Source organism: Chiloscyllium plagiosum, chromosome 30 (genome assembly GCF_004010195.1).
Source record: "Chiloscyllium plagiosum isolate BGI_BamShark_2017 chromosome 30, ASM401019v2, whole genome shotgun sequence".
NCBI lineage: Eukaryota > Metazoa > Chordata > Chondrichthyes > Orectolobiformes > Hemiscylliidae > Chiloscyllium > Chiloscyllium plagiosum.
In genome coordinates this window covers 30,684,501-30,707,502 of record NC_057739.1, presented here as the reverse complement: position 1 = coordinate 30,707,502, position 23,002 = coordinate 30,684,501, and the positions used below count along the sequence as shown (strand labels likewise).

At 37.7% G+C, this 23,002-nt stretch overlaps 1 protein-coding gene across 5 annotated transcripts in view; it reads right to left on the bottom strand.

The window, feature by feature from the left end:
• Positions 1-8,302: 8,302 nt before the first annotated feature.
• Positions 8,303-23,002, bottom strand: part of zbtb34 (zinc finger and BTB domain containing 34) — a 43,959-nt gene continuing 29,259 nt past the window's right edge. For all 5 annotated transcript variants that reach the window (XM_043720235.1, XM_043720233.1, XM_043720236.1 and 2 more), the window contains one exon: positions 8,303-14,705. In XM_043720235.1, coding sequence (XP_043576170.1) covers positions 13,151-14,680 — 1,530 coding nt within the window. In that variant the 5' untranslated portion in view covers positions 14,681-14,705 and the 3' untranslated portion in view covers positions 8,303-13,150. The remainder of the gene's footprint in view (positions 14,706-23,002) is intronic.

The window sequence follows — 23,002 nt, the reverse complement described above, 5'->3', positions numbered from 1 at the left end:
CACCTCACCCTAGTTCCAAACTTCCAGCTCAGCACTGTCCCCATGACTTGTCCTACCTGCCTATCTTCTTTTCCACCTATCCACTCCACCCTCCTCCCTGACCTATCACCTTCATCCCCTCCCCCACTCACCTATTGTACTCCATGCTACTTTCTCCCCACACCCACCCTCCTCCAGCTTATCTCTCCATGCTTCAGGCTCACTGCCTTTATTCCTGATGAAGGGCTTTTGACCAAAACGTCGATTTTGCTGCTCCTCGGATGCTGCCTGAACTGCTGTGCTCTTCCAGCACCACTAATCCATGAGAGCACACAGACTCAAGCTCGCCATGGAAGTTTTGTTTTTGTGTCAGGTGTTCTGTCTATAATGACCAACCTCACTCCTCTATGACTGTCTCAGCATGGTCTGACTGCTTTACATGTGAGCTCAGGTCTCTTGCTCTGTCAGGAGCTTTTGAAAGCAACTCAAGAGACAGTATTTGAACATCTTACCATGACACTCGTACACAATCCAAGTCTCTTGTATATACAGCAGAATAGGCAGGACTAATGCCCTGTAGACTGATTGTACAAATTTGTTGAGCATTGTTGCAAGTTGAATACAGTACTGTTTACAGGGGGAGGTTTGATGCAAACCCAGTGCTCAGCAGAGACAAGCATGTCTTCAGTTTGCTGAACATGGATGTGAAGCAATTGAAATGCAACAGCTTGCCTTGACATCCTTGTTGGGGGTAAGTTATCAATCCACTTGTCTCAAAGTAAGGCATTATCCCCTGCAGAAACTAAACATCACCAATCATTTTACAACACTCAGCACACTTAGTTCATGCACCAATCTTATCCCAAGTTTCAGGCACCAATTGTAAGACTGTTGGGAGCACTTTAATTATTAGACCCAAGTTAATTACATTTATAGATTGAATCTGAAAGAGTCATTTAACAGTTTACTGTTCCTGACTAGTTATAAAACCATTCCAGGTACAAATGTTTTCAGAAGTTTTACAAAATGGATTAAGTTTATCCTAAGCACAAAAAGAACACTTAATAAAAATCAGGGTTTAATAGTCTATCCACTTCGCAATACTAGTTCATGACACTGGCTGACCAGGTACAGGTTTGTTGTGTTGACTGAAGCTTTATTTTTGGTCTTTGACCTACCGTTTGTTCGACATCAAACATTAAAATCCAGGCATTACAAACCCTTGCTAGCCACTACTCATGTGCATGATCAAAGGCATCCTGAATTGGTTTATTAGTGCATCAACAGTTAACAATCATTCTCAGACTGGCTAAACAGTATATGCTCAGTTCCAGATGGGTTTCTTTAAAAGTAATGGCCATCTTAATGGCACCACATTGTCTCCTGAATCATGCTTTGACATGTATAATATCATCCTTTTTATAGCAACTTATCCCACTTAATTTTACCACATACACAAGCTCTAATATGCTGAGTACTGTTTTGGGTACTGTAACAGGGCTGTGTTCAGGTATTATACAAAAGTTTATTTTCAATTTATAGGAGTGTTTTCAGAGTAATATGATTACACACTTATTGTGTCTGAAAATCTTTGAATTTGTCTAAGTTGATGGCGTGTTCATTCTTCTTCATTTTTGTTAATTTTTATTGTTAATATCATTTTATTGTTAAAGCAAAATCAGCATTTATGTTTCAGCAAGTGATCACTTGTCTTACAAACAGTACAAATCAAAACATGGATCGATCAAGCTAGGTTCCTATCTGGGATTTGACTGGTTGGGAAATAACATCAGTGGGATCCTAACAGACCGTAAGCCTGTTACAAAACTGATCCATTTGAAAACATAGCTAAGTCTGGGTGAAAGTTGCATCCACTTCAAAAGCATTCTCACATGTTCACCGAAGTTTACGTAAGCTTGAGTCATAATCAGCAATGAACCTGACTTATGACCTACACCATATGGCTTTCTTCTGTTTTACAAACAACTTCAATTAAACATAATATAATTTAATTCTTCACTGGCAAATCCAGTCAGAATTAATTATTGGCAAGTAACTTAATCTTATAACTCCTTCAGTTAAATATTAAAAGGGTGACTATCCATCAAGAATGTATCTTTTTTTAAGGTTTGCTAAAAATGCAAACAATTTGGCAAAGTACTACACTTACGTTGAAAATGTGAAAAACATACAATATGTTAAAAGTACCTTTCGGATAGGACTTACCATCTTACCACCAAAAAAAGACAACCCAGGAACATTGTTACCACTGAGGCCTTATTCAAACCTCAGTGGTCACATTTGCCCAATAGATTATCAAAGCAATCCTGACACCCTCTCTTCTCTCTCTCAAACAAAATTAGAAACCAAACGTGGACCATAAAATCATGAAATTAAATTGTATTAAATATTCAGGCCTTCCTTAGGATGAAAATGGCATAGGAAAGATAAGCAATTGTGGTCAGAAATGCAATAAACAACCAAAATGCTTTCTGACAATATCAACTATACAAAAACCTTAATCACAACAATTCAACATTACTTTCATCCATTTAACAAAGGTAAACAAAAATGGAGTCAATTCACACACAGTTCCTTGATATCATTACAATTCTGATAATTGGTCTAAATTCAGTGTCGAAACATCGGGATTGTGCTGGGAAAGTATTGAAGAGACCATTAAGGGATACACAAATTCAGAGTGGTGACAGTGAAATTGCAAAATCATTGCATCGCCTTGGTATTTATGAGGGAGATTAATATGGCACTCATAATTTTTGGAAGAGATCAAAAAGGATAGAAGGCCATTTAAGATATTAAAAGGGGTGGGAGCAGAGTAGATGAAATAAATCAAATGCATCTGGGCATATTAAAAGATACTCAGGAGAGATAGTGGAGACATCTAATAAACATATACAAATAAATTCTTTGGTAAAGTGAATACTACCACAAGACTGCCTGAGGCGAATATGATTTCTATATTTAAAAAGGAAAATATAACAAGTCCAGGAAACAATAGAGCTACCAGATTAATGTATGGTTGAGCAAAGATAATAGAATCCATATTCAAAGATGTAATAAGAAACATCCTGAAATAAAAAGAAGTGAAGGCAATTTTTGAACAATCTACTGAATTCCTTTGAAAAGAAGTGCTACCAAGGATAACATAGCCAAAGGAATGTGTTTGGTGTCATAACACCAAACACTGTACAGACTGATAACTTTAAAAAGAAATTCAAACTTCCAATAAATAGCTGAAAGAATGATATATCATGTTTTCAAATTTTAGGATGCTTACTGCAATAAATGATGATAAAAAAACAACTGTGGTTTTTGGAAATCTAAAACACAAAGTGCTGGAGAAGTCCAGCAGCTGTGGAAGCATCTGTAGAGAGAAAAGCAGAGCCAACATTGAGTCCAGTGACCCTTGTGTCAAAACTAAAAATTCTAACCATATCTTTGTGGGCATTAAACCAGAATCATTATCTCCACTTTTCTTATTCTTAGCCCAACCATTAAAACACACCTTAATAAGAGCAAAATACTGCAGGTGCTAAAGTCTGAAAGAAAAACAAAATGGGGAAAAAACTCCGGTCTGGAAGTATCATTGAAAAGACAAACATAGTTGATGTTTCAGATCTGATATGACTTCTCACTCCAGTGAGCTGTCAGATCTGCCGAGTTTCCCTAGACTATTGACATACACTTCACTGGTATACTTCATGCTGCCCTTTTGCAGGTATTTAGTTCTCCCAGGATTAGTTCTGGTGGGTTTATTCCTGCCTTTTTTTTTCAAATTGGTAACTTTCAATCTTAGATTTGTATTTCGCAACCACTAAAATGTACCACTGCGAACCTTGTAAAGAACACCTTTGTCAAAGTACAAATCAGGGAATTAATCACTTGTGATTGTGGTATTGGAATGCATAGACAGATAATTGAACATTGTCCTTTTAAAACAATACACAAAGTGCCATAGAATAGTGGATAATTTACCCTTTCAGAATGGATTTCAGAAAGCCAGGTGACTTCGGTTTGTGGTTTCTGCAAAAAGACTATACATCTGGGAAGATGTTTAAAAAAAAGTGCAATTGAGGTTTCCAAATGCAAATCAACTACCTCTCTCCATCTCAGTGAGAGACATTGAAAGGACGACAGCTATTGGGTTAGGTGGTCTCATGATAATGGAATGTCAAATAAAGTTTCAGTGAGATGATCATATCTGATAAGTAGATGGGTGTCATTCATGTTTCAAATCCAATCGTGAATCAATCTCCATACCTGTTGACTCCATAAGAAAACCCAGCAAGGTCATGTGTAACTAGCAGTACAGAAGGATCATAACCAGCATAAGGAATACAATCCACTTTAGAAGTGATGTTTTGAGCAGTAAAACAAAAAAAGATGCTAATTCAGTTCAACTACAAGATTATCTTCTTCTTCACTATAATTGTCTCTGAACACACCAAAAACCTCCATCCATCTCCAAGGAACCAAAGTTAAATCCTTCAGACCTGTAAGTGATTTTGTTTTGTTATGCTATTGGTAATATTGAGTCACGTGACATCTCACCTCTTCTGTGCATGTTCTGTATTTAGGAAGTGGGTGTTTGCTCCATACATTTTTGGTGTCACAGATAACAAGAAATAGGACAGATCAGTAATTCGGTGCCACAAGTACACATCACCATTCAAAGAAATCATGCTGATTTTCTACTTCAATACCACTTACCTGCATTATCTCCCTATTCCTTAAGGTTTTTAATACATAAAAATTTGTCAGTCTCAGTCATGAACAACTAGGCATTTGGTATGCTTTCCTTTATTGGTCAGAGTATTGAGTACAGGAGTTGGGAGGTCATGTTGCGGCTGTACAAGACATTGGTTAGGCCACTGTTGAATATTGCGTGCAATTCTGGTCTCCTTCCTATCGGAAAGATGTTGTAAAACTTGAAAGGGTTCAGAAAAGATTTACAAGAATGTTGCCAGGGTTGAAGGATCTGAGCAACAGGGAGGCTGAACAGGCTGGGGCTGTTTTCCCTGGAGCATCAGAGACTAAGGGGTGACCTTATAGAGGTTTACAAAATTATGAGGGGCATGGATAGGATAAATTTTCCCTGGGGTCAGGGAGTCTAGAACTAGAGGGCATAGATTTAGGGTGAGAGGGGAAAGATATAAAAGAGACCTAAGGGCCAACTTTTTCACGGAGGGTGGTACGTATATGGAATGAGCTGCCAGAGGATGTGATGGAGGCTGGTACAATTGCAACATTTAAGAGGCATTTGGATGGGTATATGAATAGGAAGGATTTGGAGGGATATGGGTCAGCTGCTGGCAGGTGGGACTAGATTGGGTTGGGATATCTGGTCGACATGGACGGGTTGGACCGAAGGATCTGTTTCCATGCTGCACATCTCTATGACTCTATGAACTGCTACAGCCTCCTGGGATAGAGATTTCTGAAGATTCACCCGAATGAACAAATTCTTCACGTCAGTCCAAAATGCACTTTATTCTGAGACTGCCTCCTCTGGTTCCAGACTCCCAGTCAGGGGGAAAAAAAAATCATCCTTTCTTTTGATTTTCTCACTTACAATAAAGAATGCATGTGTCCATTCCTTTTCAACAGAACACTCAGTTCCTTCTCAAAAACAGGTTAAGTCAGGTGAGAGGTGAGAAGAGGACCATTAACCTATCATCTCCCAGCCAGAAGATCCACTCAATACTAGAATGACAAAAACTTGGTTTTAAAACAAATAAACTCCTACACCATATATTCCGGTATTTGGAATAATGTGGATAATAGCTTATTAACGTATTTGTTTTTATGTGATAGCCGATTGAAGTGGCTCATTTCTCCTATGCTACAAATATTTGCTAATTAAGCATTGGGGGAAAATGGAAACCTTAGAATTTTAAAATATAAATAGAAAATGCTGGAAAAATAGGCCGGGTCAATGAATATTTGTGGAAAGCAGGTTACACTATTTCAGGAAGCAACACTTCAACAACATGCAGTTAAATAGCACATTTAATGCTGAAGGTGGTCCCAAAGCATTTCAGGAAGACATCAAAAAAGAGACCAAGCCATTGGAATAGATGACCAAAAGCTTGTCTGAGCAAAGATACAACCTTAAAACATTGTAATCTGTCTTTCCTCCATAGATACTCATCTCTTGCATATTTTCAGCATTTTTGCTTTTCATATTTTTGCTCATCCACTTTACTTGCTCAAATGCCACATCACGTGCAGAGTAATTTAGCATTTAAGTTTAAAAATAATTTGATTCTTCCACTTTGGGACACAGGTTAAAAATAAGGAGGAAAATCAGGTGGAATTTAAAATCTCAGAGGAATGGAATTGTGAAATGTATTATCAGTAAGGAATTTGAAGCAGGTCATTTATAAAGATTCAAAAGCTAATTAGATAGGTTTCCAAAGAGAAAAGGAATTCACATATCTATAGTGTGCATGGGCAGGTGGTGTTGCTCTAGTTAAATCTGAATGCCTTTTTCTGTTACAAATATGATGTAAATTAGAATTCAATAAAACAAAAGATAAATATTTGTGAAGTTTTAATCTTGTCTATTGCAATTTTCCTCATTATCACCAAGATACATAAAATTCTGCATCATAAGTTATATATTTAGAATTTGACTTGGGGAAGCTATTTAAATTGAAGATAGCATTAGAGTATTTAAGAAATTCATGGTTAGAAAATTGCTCACTTTTCTAATACATCATGCAGAACATAACTTCCAACTTCCATACTCTCAACCATTACAATGATTTAAATTACAGCACATTTATTTTTAAAACTTTGCAATGATTAGTAGTTTTATATATTGTTGCCTGATTATGTTCAACTTCATCCAAATAAAAATCCACTGCACGCAGCACCACCTCTGGACAGACTAAAGGACAGCTGAATTATCCGGGGGCCCAGATCTCAGCTAAAACATTAAAACTAAAACCGTATCTGCTCTTTCAGGTGATCATAAAAGGTCCTATTATGAAGGGCAAGAGGGGACTTCTTCCTGGCCAACATCTACCCATAAAAAAATTATGAACACAAAGTAGTAATTCGGCCCAGTGTGTATTCAGCAGCTGAATAAACTTACCACTCATTCGAATCCACTTTCCAGCAGGTTACAGTGCTTCAGGTGCAGATCTAATGAGCTGGTGAAGATTCCTGCCTCAACTACCAATCTGGGCAGTGATTCCAGGCACCCATCCATCACATTGCTGGAAACTGCTTTCCATTTGCAAAAGCTGGACCATTCCCTTTGTTTTCAGTGATTGAGCCACTTTTGGATCCAATTCACCACATTTCTCATGTATCCCAAAGGCTTTTTCTTATAGTGAATCTCAGCAACATCATTTAAAAGTTTTAGATATTGCTATGTTGGACACTGTGTGTAAATTGTCTACTGTATCTCCTGTATTACCACACTTAAGTTTCAAAAACTGGAAAGCAATCAAAAGGTGACAAAGTCAGTTTCTTTTCTGAGAGCATTTTATAACAGCTAAAAATGCTCACCAAAACAGAAAAAAAATTAACTTCAACTATCCAGTTCAGACGTAGTCTGAAGAACATGACAAGATTAAAAATCCATGATGGCATTATAAAGAACCAGTTTTGGGGATTCATCAACACTTATATCCAAATCCAAGTCTGCATATTCTCAGTATTTCTCTTTGGAAAAAAAACCCTTACATTATTAATATAAATACCAGAGATTTGTTTGTCATCTATTAATAAAGAACTATACTCATGTACCTTAATAAATCAAAAGTTAAATATTAAGCAAGTTTCTTCTAATCATATTACAAATTTTCAAGTTTACTTTTTACTGAAGTTTGTTTGAATTTTGCTCATTCATTACATGGCAAAGTGAGGTACTTGATCATGGGAAGAATGAATAGGCAGACCCATTTAATCCTTTATGTACCTCCCTGGTTAATATAGTATGAACTGTAACTGCATCATGCTTTCCAATGAAACGGAAGTGTCAACCAGTCTATATGAATCTCACAATCTATCTTCCAGTCATTTTTTAAACAAAGAAGACATTTTCACACTTCATCTTTCATTTCTCTTAATCAACAGGCTGCACAAGCTTGGAGACAACTGTGCATTGCTGTCACAGCTGATATGTTCACAGCAGTTGCTTCCTCACGATGCTTTTATGGCTTTGTGGCGTCTATGAAGCCTGGTTATACTTTGGGAAAAAAAGTGACTTTGAACAAAGTGAGCATGGGAGATGAACATAGATATTAATCATTCAATTTACCACACTATAAGCTAAGTGGAAACCAAACAGTTGGGGTTCTATAACAGCAAAAGGTTTATTTACAAAAACAGAAACTTTCCATTTAGTACTCTTCAAACAATACAAAAGCTGTTTACAAGCAACAAAATGGAAACACAGAAAAAAGGATTATCAAAACAATAATTAAGCAGCACTGAAATATTAATTGATCACAGACACAGCTAATAGGATAAGAGAAAACATATACTTTTGAATAAATATTGATTGCATTCATGCTAGAAAATACATCCATAATGGCTAGTTATCAACTGTCAGAGCATCAGCTTTACATAGCTTCATTATTTCACTCACTCATGGATTATGGCCTGCTAAAGAAAATCTCCAGAGTTTTAATAAGTGAACAGCACATTAATGTCCTCTCTAGATACTGACAATCTAGCAGCCATTTTGTAGCTCTTTGAGATCACATCCACAGAACTTAGAAAATTAACTTGCAAAACAAAATCTGCTCTGATGATGTCAAATCATTTCCCTTATATATAGCTCTGTTACTCTTTCTCAAAAAGCTCTGTTCTAACTTCTGCAATTGCTTCATGGAACAATCAAAAAAAGCTTATTGAGATATACTGCTTAATAAAACAGTGGAATACATTTTTGGTTGCTTCTGACACAATGGTCCTAAACAGATTATACACAGTAAATATCAAAATTAAAAAAATGCACTATATCATTTGAAAATAGCTTATTTAAAACTGTGTCTATTGTGAATGTGTGTTTATTGCACTAATATTGTCTGAGTCAGGGTGTTTAAGAAAGTGTTAGGTAGATGTCCAATATAGGCTCTGTTAAAAGTCTTTTTTATATTATATACATACAGCACCTCTTAAATGCTTAATGGCAGCTAATTTAACTACCTTCCTGCCCACCAATCCAGATTTGTATGTTGCACTATTCTATGTAATTGGTACCTGTGTCTCTGAACTCAGATCTGAAATTTACCCAAGTAATGCAATGAGTATGAAATATGTTCCTGCTTGTTTCTGACTTCATTGACAGTATTATACACATTTTTATTTAATGCAAAACAGGTTAACAATGAACATTTCAAATGTCATCTTATTATGATTTCCTTTGAGCATGAATGAGGGGATGGTTGGGAATTCATCATTGCTGAGTCCAACAAGCAATTCTGTCTGAGTTCAGGCAAAGTGCAATAGGGTGCCCATTTGGCATTGTAGCTCAGAGTCTGAGAAATTCAAAATGGCAGATCAGGTTAGGCTCATAAAATTTTAGCCATGCACAAAATATACTAGACAGAACAAAAATTTTAATAAGTCAAATTTGTGCTTTATCATGATTAATACAGTTAGTTCTGTTTTAGAAATTGTCATGACAATTGCGAGCTTCTTCAGAAAATAAAATTCCAGGAATAAACTAAGAGACAAAATGACATCACCAGTTTAGCTCTTGATTCATCCAAAGTGTTAAATCAGTATGTTCTATTAAATTATAATGGATTAGCTGGATTTTAGAACAGATTAAAACTCTATAGGTTTCCTTAAAGATTACATGCATTCTAGAAAACATCAACTTCAATCATCCCATCAATACTTTGGAGTTGACTAGAATTCCAGATTGATTATATTACAGGGTTCATATAAAGAATTTATATAAACAAAAATTTGAAACAGTACACACCCAAATATTATTTATATATAAAATTGTTAATGCTGGTTCAATAAATAATTCTAACCTGATCTAACAGCACCATTTGAGGGCAAATACCCCAAGGAAGGTAGGTGAGGCTATACATAACCTCAACCCTTTTGGAGTTTGTATCCTCTTCAAACTTTAATAACCTGAAAATCTGTATGTTAAGTGTCCACTGATCCAGGATTGATGGTAATCAAAAAGACCACAGTTGAGTACATACATTTCCAATATACAACTTCCATTTGAATACCAAAAAGGGATTGGACTATAACCAGGTAATAAGTAAACTGTTTAAGTTTAGTAGTACTACTTACTTTTTCTTAAACTAGAACATCACAGCATGTATATTATGGTCTGAGAGTGGATATGATTCCTAGATGATTCTATTACCTGGCTCGTATAAAGTAATATGGACTACAGAGTAATACACACCAACAACTTTCCTATTTGAAGATGGAGAAAATCTACAGTTCCTCCATTCATTTTTAACTTTTGTATCTGCTGATACAATTTATTAGCTCAGCATGGTTAATAGATGTAGCATGTGTTCCTCAATTTATTCAGTATTCTTGCAGATTAAAAAGGATGTAAATAATGCATTATTTGATTGACAGGATTGTAATGAATGATTAGATGAACTCATAGGTCTTCTTTTAAAATCAGAGATCCAAGTGCGAACAGACCCAAAAATCTAGAATGAATACAGGACCAGGTAATTTTTTCCAGGACTTATTGAGTATACACATCCTTGCAGAAAGCTTTTTCATGATTAAAGTAAAACAACTTTCTCAAATAAATCTTTTATAAAAGTGTTCCAATTAGTACCGACTCTTTTCAAAAAGGTACAAGTTTAGCAATTTTTTTCCCTCTAAAATCATACATCAGAAGCCTCAAGGTATTCATTTATAGGCCAGATTGGGAATATATGCAATTATACCCTTAAACAAATAATTCTAGACTAGTTCATTTAGCATACCGTATACAATAAATGTATTCAAAACACTATTCAGGAGGAGTGTGCGGAAGGGACATTTGCAGGGTGAGAAGGGTTATCTTTTTCTAATAAAGATGTTCTACAATGATCTTGTGTGAATTGCAACTGTTTATAAAGTATCTGCAAGTCACATATTTACTTACTTTTAATATTAGTTTGATTAATCTTTGATCCAAAATTCAGCTCTGACTTGGAACTGAATTTAACTTAAAAACCTAGAAACTTCCCTACTGATGTCATACGAACTGACAGTCAACCTTCTTAAAGGGTCAGAAGTAGCTGAATCCAAGTGTTTCAAACCCAATGCAAAATGAAAAGAAGTTTTCCAATGATCAAAAGACTAAGATTTTTTAAATTAAACTTAGTACGAGCATTTTTGCAGACACAATTATATTTAAGTGCTGGACCGAGAACACTACTAGCACAAGATACAGCATGGTAATTTGAAATATTAATTTCATAATTTAATGAATTGTCAATGCTATATTATGTTCCCATCAGCAATCCTTTAAATGAGTTAGCCTTTTAACAAGGACATGCAGAGAAGAGGGACTCATAAATATTGGTTGAGACTGAAAGACTTTGATCACAGAAGTACTTGAATTGTTTGAATACCTTTCTATAGTAGAACATTTAACAGTCTTCTGCTAAGAATTATAATGCGCATAAATAAAACTGTTGTTGAATGGCAAATACAATGCCTACATCTATCTTTTATTTTAAATATTGCCTTGATTTCTCTCCCTACAAAACTTCTAAACTGACAAAAGTTGTGTGTTGTTGAATTTAGTATTAAAAACCTGGAAGTGCACCTACCAACAGAATAAGCAAATGACCTCAATGAATAAAATGTGGCTCGGCAAAGTAAACATATAGTTAATTAAATCCGACCTCTTCGGTATAAATTGTAATTCCCTAAATGTGAAGATAAAAGAAGCATTCCTCAATAACCAAGTTTTTAAGATCAAAAGAATAACAGAATAACTCTCTAAAACACAGAAGACACCACTGGAGAAGAGGCAATCCTGCCCCTTCACCAGGCCTACCATGAGTGAAAATAATTGCTGTCCACTTGACAAATGCCATTGCCCTGAAGATGCTGGGTACATGCCTGATCAGAGATGGGCGTATGCTAAAAGTCCAATCCTAAAGTACATTTAAGATTGCATTCATTTGAATATATTGACACGGATACATTTGATTATAAACTAAAGCCTGAAGGGCTTTAATATCAGTCAAAAAATGTGTGTAGAGGTCTTTTGCAAGAATGAATTAAATGAATTAAAATATAGTTTATCGATGAAACTAGTAAATATGACCATTAAGCATTCAAACTATTCCACACAGCAGTATAACTGTAACACTGATCAAAGAGAGACTGGATGAATGGTGTACAATTTAATAGTGCAGGCTGAATCAAGCCAATTGTATAACAAAGTCTTGCTTGGTATCCATGTTATCACAGCTACAGATCCAGGATGAAATCTGACCTGAGAATGAGTTTTGGAATATTCTTAGAAGAATGTTACATATGGACTGAACAGTAGAGGGTGCTCATAATGTGTGCCAGCACAAACTGGAATCCTCAGTCAATTAATATTTCACCAAGTTATTGATTAAAAATAAATATCAAACTCATCACAATTGCAAAGTCTGATATCTGCCAGGCTTCCAATGCTGGCCCATTGAAGAGTTCAATTCAAACCTTAGGCCACTACATTGTCTTTAACCTTCATTGATAAAATCATTTTGTGAAATGGAACACTGGACTAAATAGCATTTCTCACTGCTGTGTGAAGTATTATGGATGCTTTGGCTGGTCACATGGACTTTTAGTTACTATAATGGTGCTTCATTGTATTATCTCACGCACATTTCTTCCTGTTACCATAACTAATTATCCTGATTCTTCTCCTGAACATGGTAATTTATTTTATTTTTTATATTTATATTATACACTGTACCTTTAATCAGGCAAATACTATCTTTTCTGAAGTACTCAAAATTATCAATTTTCAGGAAAAATCGATACAAGAAAAAAATAGAACTTGATTGGGGAAAAATAGTAGTTTCATAACCAGAAACATTATATAAATGCTGAATACTTGTGCTACAAAAAAAACCCCAAAATACGAATATTGTAGCATTATTTCTAGCTGTGCACGCTTCTGGCTTTGTTATGCCTAAGCTACTCATTCAGAAATATGTGACAAAGGAAGAACATCCTGCACTGCAGTCTCCATGTTGGTTTCTTCTGAGGGAGAAGGTTCATCACCTTCTTTTTGTTCTATATGTGTGTCTGTTCGGTCAGGTGACTCGACTCGTCCTTTAATTTCAGCAGCGCCAGGATGGTTTTTCCTCAAATGTTGGTTCAGAGTGCCTTGGAAAGGGAAACATTTCCCACAGATCTCACAGCGGTATGGTTTATCATCCGTGTGCCCGCGAATGTGGTATTCAAGTTGGTCTTTCCGTGTGTATTTTTTCCCACAAAAACGGCAGACAAAAGGAGTTATTCCCATGTGGAGGCGCATGTGTCGGTCAAGGCTCCCTTTCTGGTTGAAGGATTTTCCACAGTAGATACAGATTAATCTTTGATTATATGGAAACCAGTGTTCCCTTGCATCATGGTCATGGGGATTACTCTCAAAACCTTGCCTGTTCGGCCCACTATCGCCATCAGAGGACTGACTAATCACATTTTGTCCTTCATTCTGTATCTGTATATTTCGTTTAAGTCGGCCTCGGCCTCTAAAATTACTAAGCATAGATCTAGAGGGACTTGAATTTGTGATGCAACCATAGGTTGTCGATAAGCCAGCTGACTGTGATGCGGGTTGAGATAGTGAGAAAGCCTGCTGCAGTACTGGTCCATACGAGCTGACATTCACCGCCACCATTCTGTCCACATGATCGCCATCTACCATTTCTGTATGATATCCATCATCACCCACTGACGAACTATCTGAACAACTTGGCCGATCGGATTTTTCCATTTTGACTTTGACCTCTGTAATCTGAGCGCCGATTGGATTAGTCTCCCTCACTATTAACTCTGCTTGTTCATGATCACCTTCAATTTGGATTTCGTGCTCAGAAATACTACCGCTGCTTCCAGGATCAGAGTGCCTCTCCTCCATAGTCCGATTCTGAAAACTTCGGTTTGGTGTGGCCTCCATACGTGGCTCATTAGCAATTGTTGTCTGCCGTACTTGACCATAATATGGAGGAGAAATTTCAACTGGATTTAAGAAGCGGCTATTGCTGTCCCTAACCCCATTGCGATTTCCCTGATTATCATCAGTACTGACAACTACAGAGTCAATACTCACAATACTGAATTTCGAGTGAATGCTCTCCAAGATCTGAGTACATTTGTCAATTATGCACTGCATCTGAAGAAAGCTTGCAGCAGTAAGAAAGCTAACAACATCTTTCAAGTGCAACGATAGTCTTCCAGTGTAACAAAATGAAAGTAACTGTTCAAATACATCTGGATTTTTAATAACTGATATTGATAAACCACTCATGGTGCTCAGTGCTGAATGATCACGGAAATATGGGGAGCTGGCAGCAAGGACAGCCTTGTGGGCTCTGAAAGGCTGACCCTGAATATGAACTATAATGTCACATAACTTTCCTTGTAAGCGTAGTTCATTAAGTTGGCTCAGGACACAGTTGCTATACTCAGGCACATCAAACTGGATATAACCACCGTTATCCATTTCTGCTATCGCCAATCTTGAAAACCTGTGAGGGTCACAAAATGGAACATATAAAACTATTGTACACAATCATTAGGGAAACAAAATCAAACATTTACCTTGCACTAAATGGAAATTAGTAATATGATGTCAAGGTATTAAACTGTTAAAAGGTACACCTTAAACTGGTTAGTTCATGCAAACTAATTGCTCAGCTCTTAATTACTACAACAGCATGTACAAATTACCCAGAAAAGAAAATGTCTCCTAAATGTACAGCATTACAAAAAAGAATGCATGAGGCCAGGTGAACAGCCAGAATGAAGCTTGAAAAAAAAAATGCTAAAATGAACAAAAGTAGAAGTAACACAAAATCAAGAGCAAACTGAAAATATTTTTTAGAATATTTAAATCTATCTTTTATAACTTGCAAGCAAAGATAATCTTTTGTTAAATATTGTATGTTTATGGTTAAGAATAAAGCTAATCTTTCCAAATGAACAAAAGCCACTTTTGCTGCAAGTCATTTTTTTTGTTTATTTTTCCCAAATCCAAACTTTTGGACATATGTGAGGATGTATTCTAAAGATTTATAATGCTGCAAAATAATTTTGGTTTTATATACATATCATAATACAAATTAGGCTTGTCATTTGACACTTTTTTAAGCAGTGGCATGACAAAGTGAAGTCTTATGCAAATTCTGTCTATATTTGTGTCAGAAATAGCTCAGACCTGTTTTCTTTAATAGTGCAATTAAAATCAGTTTCTTGTGGTTTTAAAGGTGTTGAGACCAACTTCAACTAAAAGCCTGGATAAGATTCTTTTTCTTTGTAAGGTAGTTGGAAAAGAGAGATCACTTTATACAGCTTGTGGTTAATATATGATGAGGTTCTTTTGTTTTTATGCATTTATTCATTCAGAGAATGAAGGAGTCTCTGGCTAGGCCAGTATTTCTTGCCCATCCCTTGCCCAGAGGGCAGTTAAGAATTAGCCACATTGCTACGGGTCTGGAGTCACACGTAGGCCAGACCAGATAAGGATAACAGTTTCCTTCTCTAAAAGACATGAGAGAACCAGATGGGCTCTTCCCCCAACAATTGACAATGAATTCACAGTCATCATAATTGCAGATTTTTACAGAATTCAAGTTCCACCATCTACCATGGTAGAATTCAAACCCAGTCCCTAGACATTATCTGGGTCTCCAGGTTAACAGTCCAGCGATAGTACCGCTAGGCTGTCACCTCCTGTATTAGCTTAATTCAACCATTAGACCATAAGGCATAGAAGCAAAATTTAGACCATTGAGCCTGCTCTGCCTTTCAATCATGACTGATTGTGTCTCAACCTTATACTCTGTTACTCTTGATCCCCTTGATACTCAAGAACCTATCTATCTCAGTCTTAATTATATTCAATGACCTGGCCTCCACAGCCTTCTGAATTCCACAGTGAATTCCACAGATTCTGGCTGAAGTAGTTTCACCTTAACTCCGTTCTTTACTCTAAGGCTGTGCCCTCGGATCCTTGTCTCTCCTACCAATGGAAGGACCCTTTTATCCTCACTCTGCTTTCTGCCAGACAGCCAAGCTTCTACCTGTGATAGCCTCTGACACCACGGGCCCTTATCTTACTCAGTAGCCTCCTGTCCGGCATCTTGTCAAACGCCTACTTGAAGTCTGGGTAGATAACATCCATTGGCTCGCCTTGGTCTAATGAGCTCGTTACTTCCTCAAAATATTCTAGCAGATTTGTAAGACATTACCTCCCCTTGGTAAAACCATGCTGACTTACCATACACTTCCAAGAATTCAGAAATCTCATCCTTCACAATGGATTCCAGGATCTTACCCAAGACTGAGGATAGGCTAATCGATCCGTAATTTTCCGTCTTTTGCCATGCTCTCTTTTAAAATAGGGGTGTCACGTTTGCGATTTTCTAGTCCTCTGGACCCTCCCTGATTCTAGCGATTCCTGAAAGATCACCACTAACTCCTCCACTATCTCTTCAGCTATCTCCCTTGGAACTCTGGGGTGTAGTCCATCTGTCCAGGTGATTTATCCACCTTCAGGCCATTCAGTCGGTAATGGCCACCATATTCAGCTCTGCCCCTTCACTCTCTTGAATGTTTGGGATATTACTTGTATCTTCCAACATGAAGACTGACGCAAAGTAATTAACTAGATAGGTGGTTTACAATGCAGAGTGGGCGGCACGGTGGCACAGTGGTTAGCACTGCTGCCTCACAGCGCCAGAGACCCGGGTCCAATTCCCGCCTCAGGCGACTGACTGTGTGGAGTTTGCACGTTCTCCCCGTGTCTGCGTGGGTTTCCTCAGAGTGCTCCAGTTTCCTCCCACCATCCAAAGATGTGCAGGGTCAGGTGAATTGGCCATACTAAATTGCCTGTAGTGTTAGGTAAGGGGTAAATGTAGGGGTATGGGTGGGTTTCGCTTCGGCGGTCGGTGTGGACTTGTTGGGCCGAAGGGCCTGTTTCCACACTGTAATCTAATCTAAGATCATTCTGCTATAATGGTACTGGTGTAACCCTCTGCAACCTCACACTATAGATAATGCGCTACAGCACAATAAGAAACTGCTACAGAAATCACACTGTAGAAGACTGCACTATGGAAAACCCAGTATTCCAGTTCAGCAGAAAGTTCATGTTATGCAAACAATGACCAAAATTCATCAATCGCATTATAGCCAATTTGCGCTGACAAAACATGTGTCAACAACATTCCTGCAATGGCTAGTGTTATCACGAAGGACTCTCTTCCTCAACCTTTCTCCTTCCTGAGATTCTCAGATTAAACCACCAACTAATGAGAAGGCAGCCCTATAGTCCAGTTTACCAGTGCAAATGATTATTTCAACTAAATATTTGAATGGCACCACAAAACTATACTACATAAAAAGTGCACAAGGTAAAAAATAAACCTTATCACATATTTAGCATTAGCATTATACCAATGCATCATAAACAGCACATCTAAAATTTAACCACAGCCTTGAAGAAACCTTGACTGCTAAACGCAGCACTACTTTAAATCTCTGTTCTGTTCAACTGTCGCAAAAGTTTTTACATAATTTCTCAAGTAAAATTCTCAACCGAAATAGCTCAACACTGAAAGTTTACTGTTTGGAAAGTACAAAGGTTATATTGTATAAGGTATTTGCTAACTAGGATATATCTACACAGAGGAAGATGTTGCGCCTCAGCAATGATAGCTCAAGTGAATAGTACCAAGCAATCTCAAATCAATTTAAAGTAGCCTGGCAGGCAGTTCTTCCAAACGAAGCACAATAATTTCATTTCTGGCCATTCATTCCCCCCCCCCGGGGAATTCTGTACCATCTAGGTAATGTCCCATTTTTAAACAGCTTTTACTCATTGCACAGAGATTCAAGTTTGAGTTCTGAGGAAGGATCATTCGATCTGAAACGTTAACTCTGATTTCTCTCCACAAATGCTGGCAGACCTACTGAGCTTTTCTAGCCTTTTGCTTTTGTTTCTGATTTCCAGCATCTGCAGTTCTTTTAGTTTTGATTCAAGTTTGAGGCTGTTTTAAGTCCTTCAAACTATCAAAATCAACTGCAGATGTGAGCACTGGCAAAAGATGAATCATCAGGCAAAAAGAACATAAATAAATGCAAATTTAAACCATGTAGCCCTTCTCACCTGCTCCGCCTTTCAGTACGATCATGGTAGGTTGTCTACTTAAATCTCTCACTATTGCCACACTCCCCAAGTTCAAGAAACCTGCCTTCCATAAGCACTTCTCCAAAGTGTTCACATAGCTGAAGTCTCTCATTCTTGACACCACAGTGAATCTTCTGCATAAAAGTATTAGAAATGGGAACATATCCCTCTAGGTCTGCTCTATCATCCAATGTGGCCATGGTTGATAATCTGCCTCAACTCTTTTCCCACCAATGTCCATATGCCTTGACCTCCTGAAGGCCAATAATTTGTATCTCAGCCACATCCTCAATCCTCTTAGGCAGAGGGTTTTCAAGATTCACAACCTCAATTTCTCATTTCAGTCCTAAATGATTGGTGCCTTATCCTAAGCCGTACCCACTTGTTCTAGTTTCCTCAGCCAGGGAAACAACCTGCACATACCCTGCCAAGCCACTTCAGGTATCCTTCATTCCTATGCATTATGCTGAATTTCTTACGGTAAATCATAAGACAACTCTCGCACCTTTGTAACCAATCTATGAATTTTTATTTGTCCCACCTCCAATGTAAAAATTTCTTTAGATATAAAGGCTCTATGTATGGTCTAGCAAAAATCCCAGCATGACTTCCATATTTTTGTAATCTAATGCCTTTGTTATAAAGGCCTACATGCCACGTGTCTTCCTAACTGCTTGCTATATCTGAATGCTATCTCTGTGCATATCGTTTGAATGCATCCAAGTCCATCCAAATATCTTTCACAACTACTTTTTCTATTCTGACCACTAATTCACATTATGCTCCAACTGTAACATTGTTGCTGACTCAGTAACCTTTCTATATCAGTTTGCAGCCTGTGTCCATCCTTACTTTCAGAGATACATTAGCACTTGGAAGCAGCACAAAAAGAGAGAGACATGGGGAAGAGGCAAGTGTCCAGATGAAGATGATATAATCAGAATAACCATAAATCAAAATACACTTTTTCTTTGATAACACTCTCCTTGAAAGAGATAATTAAGAATGTCTTTAGCACTCCTTTTAAGAGCATCAGAACAAAGCAGGAGTAGGCAATTCAGCCCCTCCAACTGATTCTGCCATTCAACTTGATCACAGCTGATGCTACCTCAACATCAACTCCACTTTCCTGCCCTCTCACCATAACCCTCTAACCCATTACTAATTAAAAATGTCTATCTCTTCCTTAAATTTACTCAATGCCCCAGCATCCATGCTGGAGTAGTGAATTCCAGAGATTCATGATCCTTTGAGAGAAGTAACTTATCTCTGAATTAAATCTGCTGTCCCTTGTCCTAAAATTATGACCGCTCATTTCAAATTGTTTTTATACTATTCCTTTGCAGTATATGCCAAAATTCCATTTGCCTTCCTTATAATCTGCTGTAAATGCTTGCTAGTTGTCTAATTTTGGCCCATTCACCTAAGGATATCTATTTGTAATTTTTTTTACTGCAACTTATTTTACTGTCACCTGGCCAGCAGTAGATTAATAACTTGAAAGAGGCCTGTGTTTCCGAACAACAAAAATACAATGTGTAGGCAGAGGTGTTATGTAGGATGGATTATCAAATCTACAAATTAAACTGGCACAGAACAAGATGCACAAAGGACAATACAATGCTTCCACTGTGAGCCACGTCAGTCAGCAGAAACATGTTTCCAACTTCAATATAAGGACCCATCCAATATTAAATGTCGACATTATTGCAGTGAGAAACCAAATAGATTTAATTACAATTAAATTGTCTTGAAATTAAACAAATATTGCACACTCACTTTCTAGAAAAGTTTTCCTCATACATTTTTTTACCTTTAGTTTTATGATATGCAGTTAATAATTGGCCAAAAGTTAACTTGCCAATTGATCTGACCACCTGACAAAGCAATTCCCTACCCCTCACCGACACCAATCCAGCAGACCAGTTCAAGTTACAACTCAGGAAGGGGGAAACGAAACAGAACTGAAATCCAAATGAAGTACATTCATAGCACAATACCACAATAATTAGCAAATTGCTAAAATATCAATTTGGTTTACTATAGACTGGTTAGCCTGACCTCAGTCATTGGTAAGATTTTAAGAGTCCCTTATTAAGAATGAGACTGTGGAGTATTTAGAAGTGTGTGGTAAAATAGGGTTGAATCAGACGTCAGCATCAAGGGACATTATGCCTAACAAATCTATTAGAATTCTTCAAGAAGGTATCGAGCAAGTTATGAAAAGGGGAGACAGTGAATGTGATCTATTTGGATTTCTAGGCAGCCTTTGACAAGGTCCGCACAGTGGCTGTTAAACAAGATAAGAATCCATTGTGTTAGGGGCAAGGTCCTGGCATGGATAGAGGATTAGCTGACTTAAGTGTGAGGTTATGCATTTGGCAGGAAGAATAGAACCATAGACTATTTTCTAAACGGGGATGGACTTTGGAAATATGAAACACGAAGGGACTTGGGAGTTCTAGTTCAGGATTCTCTTAAGGTTAACATGCAGGTTCCGCTGGTGGTTAGCATTCACTTCAATAGGGCTAGAATACAAGAGCAGAAATGGACTGCTAAGGCTGTATAGGCTCTGGTCAGACCAGAATATTGAAAGTAGTTTTAGGTCCCTAATCTAAGGATGAATATGCTGGCATTGGAGGGGATCCAGAGGATGTTAACAGGAATGAACCTGGGGATGAAGATTTTGACATATGAGAAGCGGTTGAGGATTCTGGGTTTGTACTCCATGAAGTTTAGAAGTATGAGGGTGGATCTGATTGAAACGTACAGAATATTGAGAAGCACGGATGCAGTGGATGTAGACAAGATGTTTCCATTAGGAAAGACTAGGACCCGAGGGCACAACCTCAGAATAAAGGGATGATTCTTTAGAACAGAGACGAGGTGGAATTTCTTCAGCCAGAGGGTGGTGAATCTGTGGATCTTATTGCTAAAGAGAGCTGTGGAGGCCAAGTCATTGAGTTTATTTAAGACAGAGATAGATAGGCTCCTGATTGGTAAGGGGACCAAAGGTTACAGGGAGAAGGCAGGAGATTAGGTTTGAGAAACCTATCAGCCATGATCCAATGCAGAGCTGAATTAATGGACGGAATTGTCTAATTCTTCTCCAATATCCTATTGTCTTACAGTTCTTTCTTGATACCTCAGTGGATACCAGCCTCACCCTGTATGTAACTTCGCCACAAAGATCAGAAAAATCTCATTCAAAACCTCATGTGTTCTGGTTTACCTTACCTAAGCTGGGATACTGCTTAAGTCTGCCAAAATTGTCCAAGTGTCCCTGACCTGAGGAGATGAAGAACAAACTCAACCATTTGTTGACAACCCTGGTGGAAGTATGCACATGGGATTTAGGTAATTGGCCTCTAATTGGACGCACAATCCTGTAGCTTACAGATTCTCATTTAACTAACCTCACCGAGGAAGGATAATCACTCAGATTAGTTAAAAATGTAATGGGAAACACAGGGAGAGAGAAATTTGGGGAAAAATCAATTTACTTTATAATCTTTTTTAAACTGACCACTTTACATTTATATGCTCAAAGAATGACTTAGTTTCATTCATTGACAGTGCCTCGCAGATGGCTCTCTTCCAGTCTTGGTGAGTCCCTAGTTGGCTGTAACAGACACTTTCATAGGCTCTGTTACAGCTGGTGCAGTAGGTGGTCATGGAAAGTGGTGGGTGGAGTATTGGTATCGCAGTGCACTCCTTATATTGTTTTCACTTGGTCTCTGCTTCTCCCTGACAGCAAAAGTGCTCAACACCTTTCCGGATGCACTGTCTTGGGCCAATGATTCCCACATGTCTGTGGGAATGCTGCACTTCATCAGTGAGCCTTGACAGTATCACTGAAGCACTTTCTCTGTCCACCTGGGGCTCGTCTGCTATTTCTGAGCTGGGGGTACAGCACCTGCTTGGGGAGTCTCGTATCAGTCACTGCAGCCGATCAAGGGCGGTCAGTGCCTCAACGCTGGAGATGTTGGCCTGGTCAAGGACACCAGTGTTAGCGAGTCTTTTTCCCCCCAGCAGATTCACAGGATCTTCTGCAGGCAGTGTTAGTAGTACTACGAGGTATCCGCTGCAGACTGTTTTATTTAGTTTTATATTTAACATGCAGCCAGCTTCACAATATTTGCACTGCTGGAAACAGCTCGAATTAGTCTAACATTTAAGCAGCTGGAAAAGCTCTCATGGCACAGTTTCAGTGTCCCTGCTTCTGAACTTCTACTATGCCTTCGAAGGCCTGATCAGACTTGGTATTGTTGCCTCCACTGTTAAACAGCATGTATATGCTCACTCATGGAACTGTAATCAGCACCTTAAAAATAACGTAGACATACAAAGATTGTATTGGAATAAAACAAAACAAAAACTGATAATTGTTCTAAATTGTTAACCAGCTTGACAAGGGACATGAAAAGTACTGTATACACATTTGCTGTGATCACATAGTCCTCAGAAACAAAATAGGCCAATCTTCAGGAACACAATTTATTTTTCTAATTATCCAGAATTTATGTATATTGTAAAACCAAACAGAAAAGTGCATGATTGGCATTCAAGGTTAGATCCATGTTTCAAGTTAGATTGTTTATGTCATGTGTTATTAAAAAGATGGTTTCTGATCAT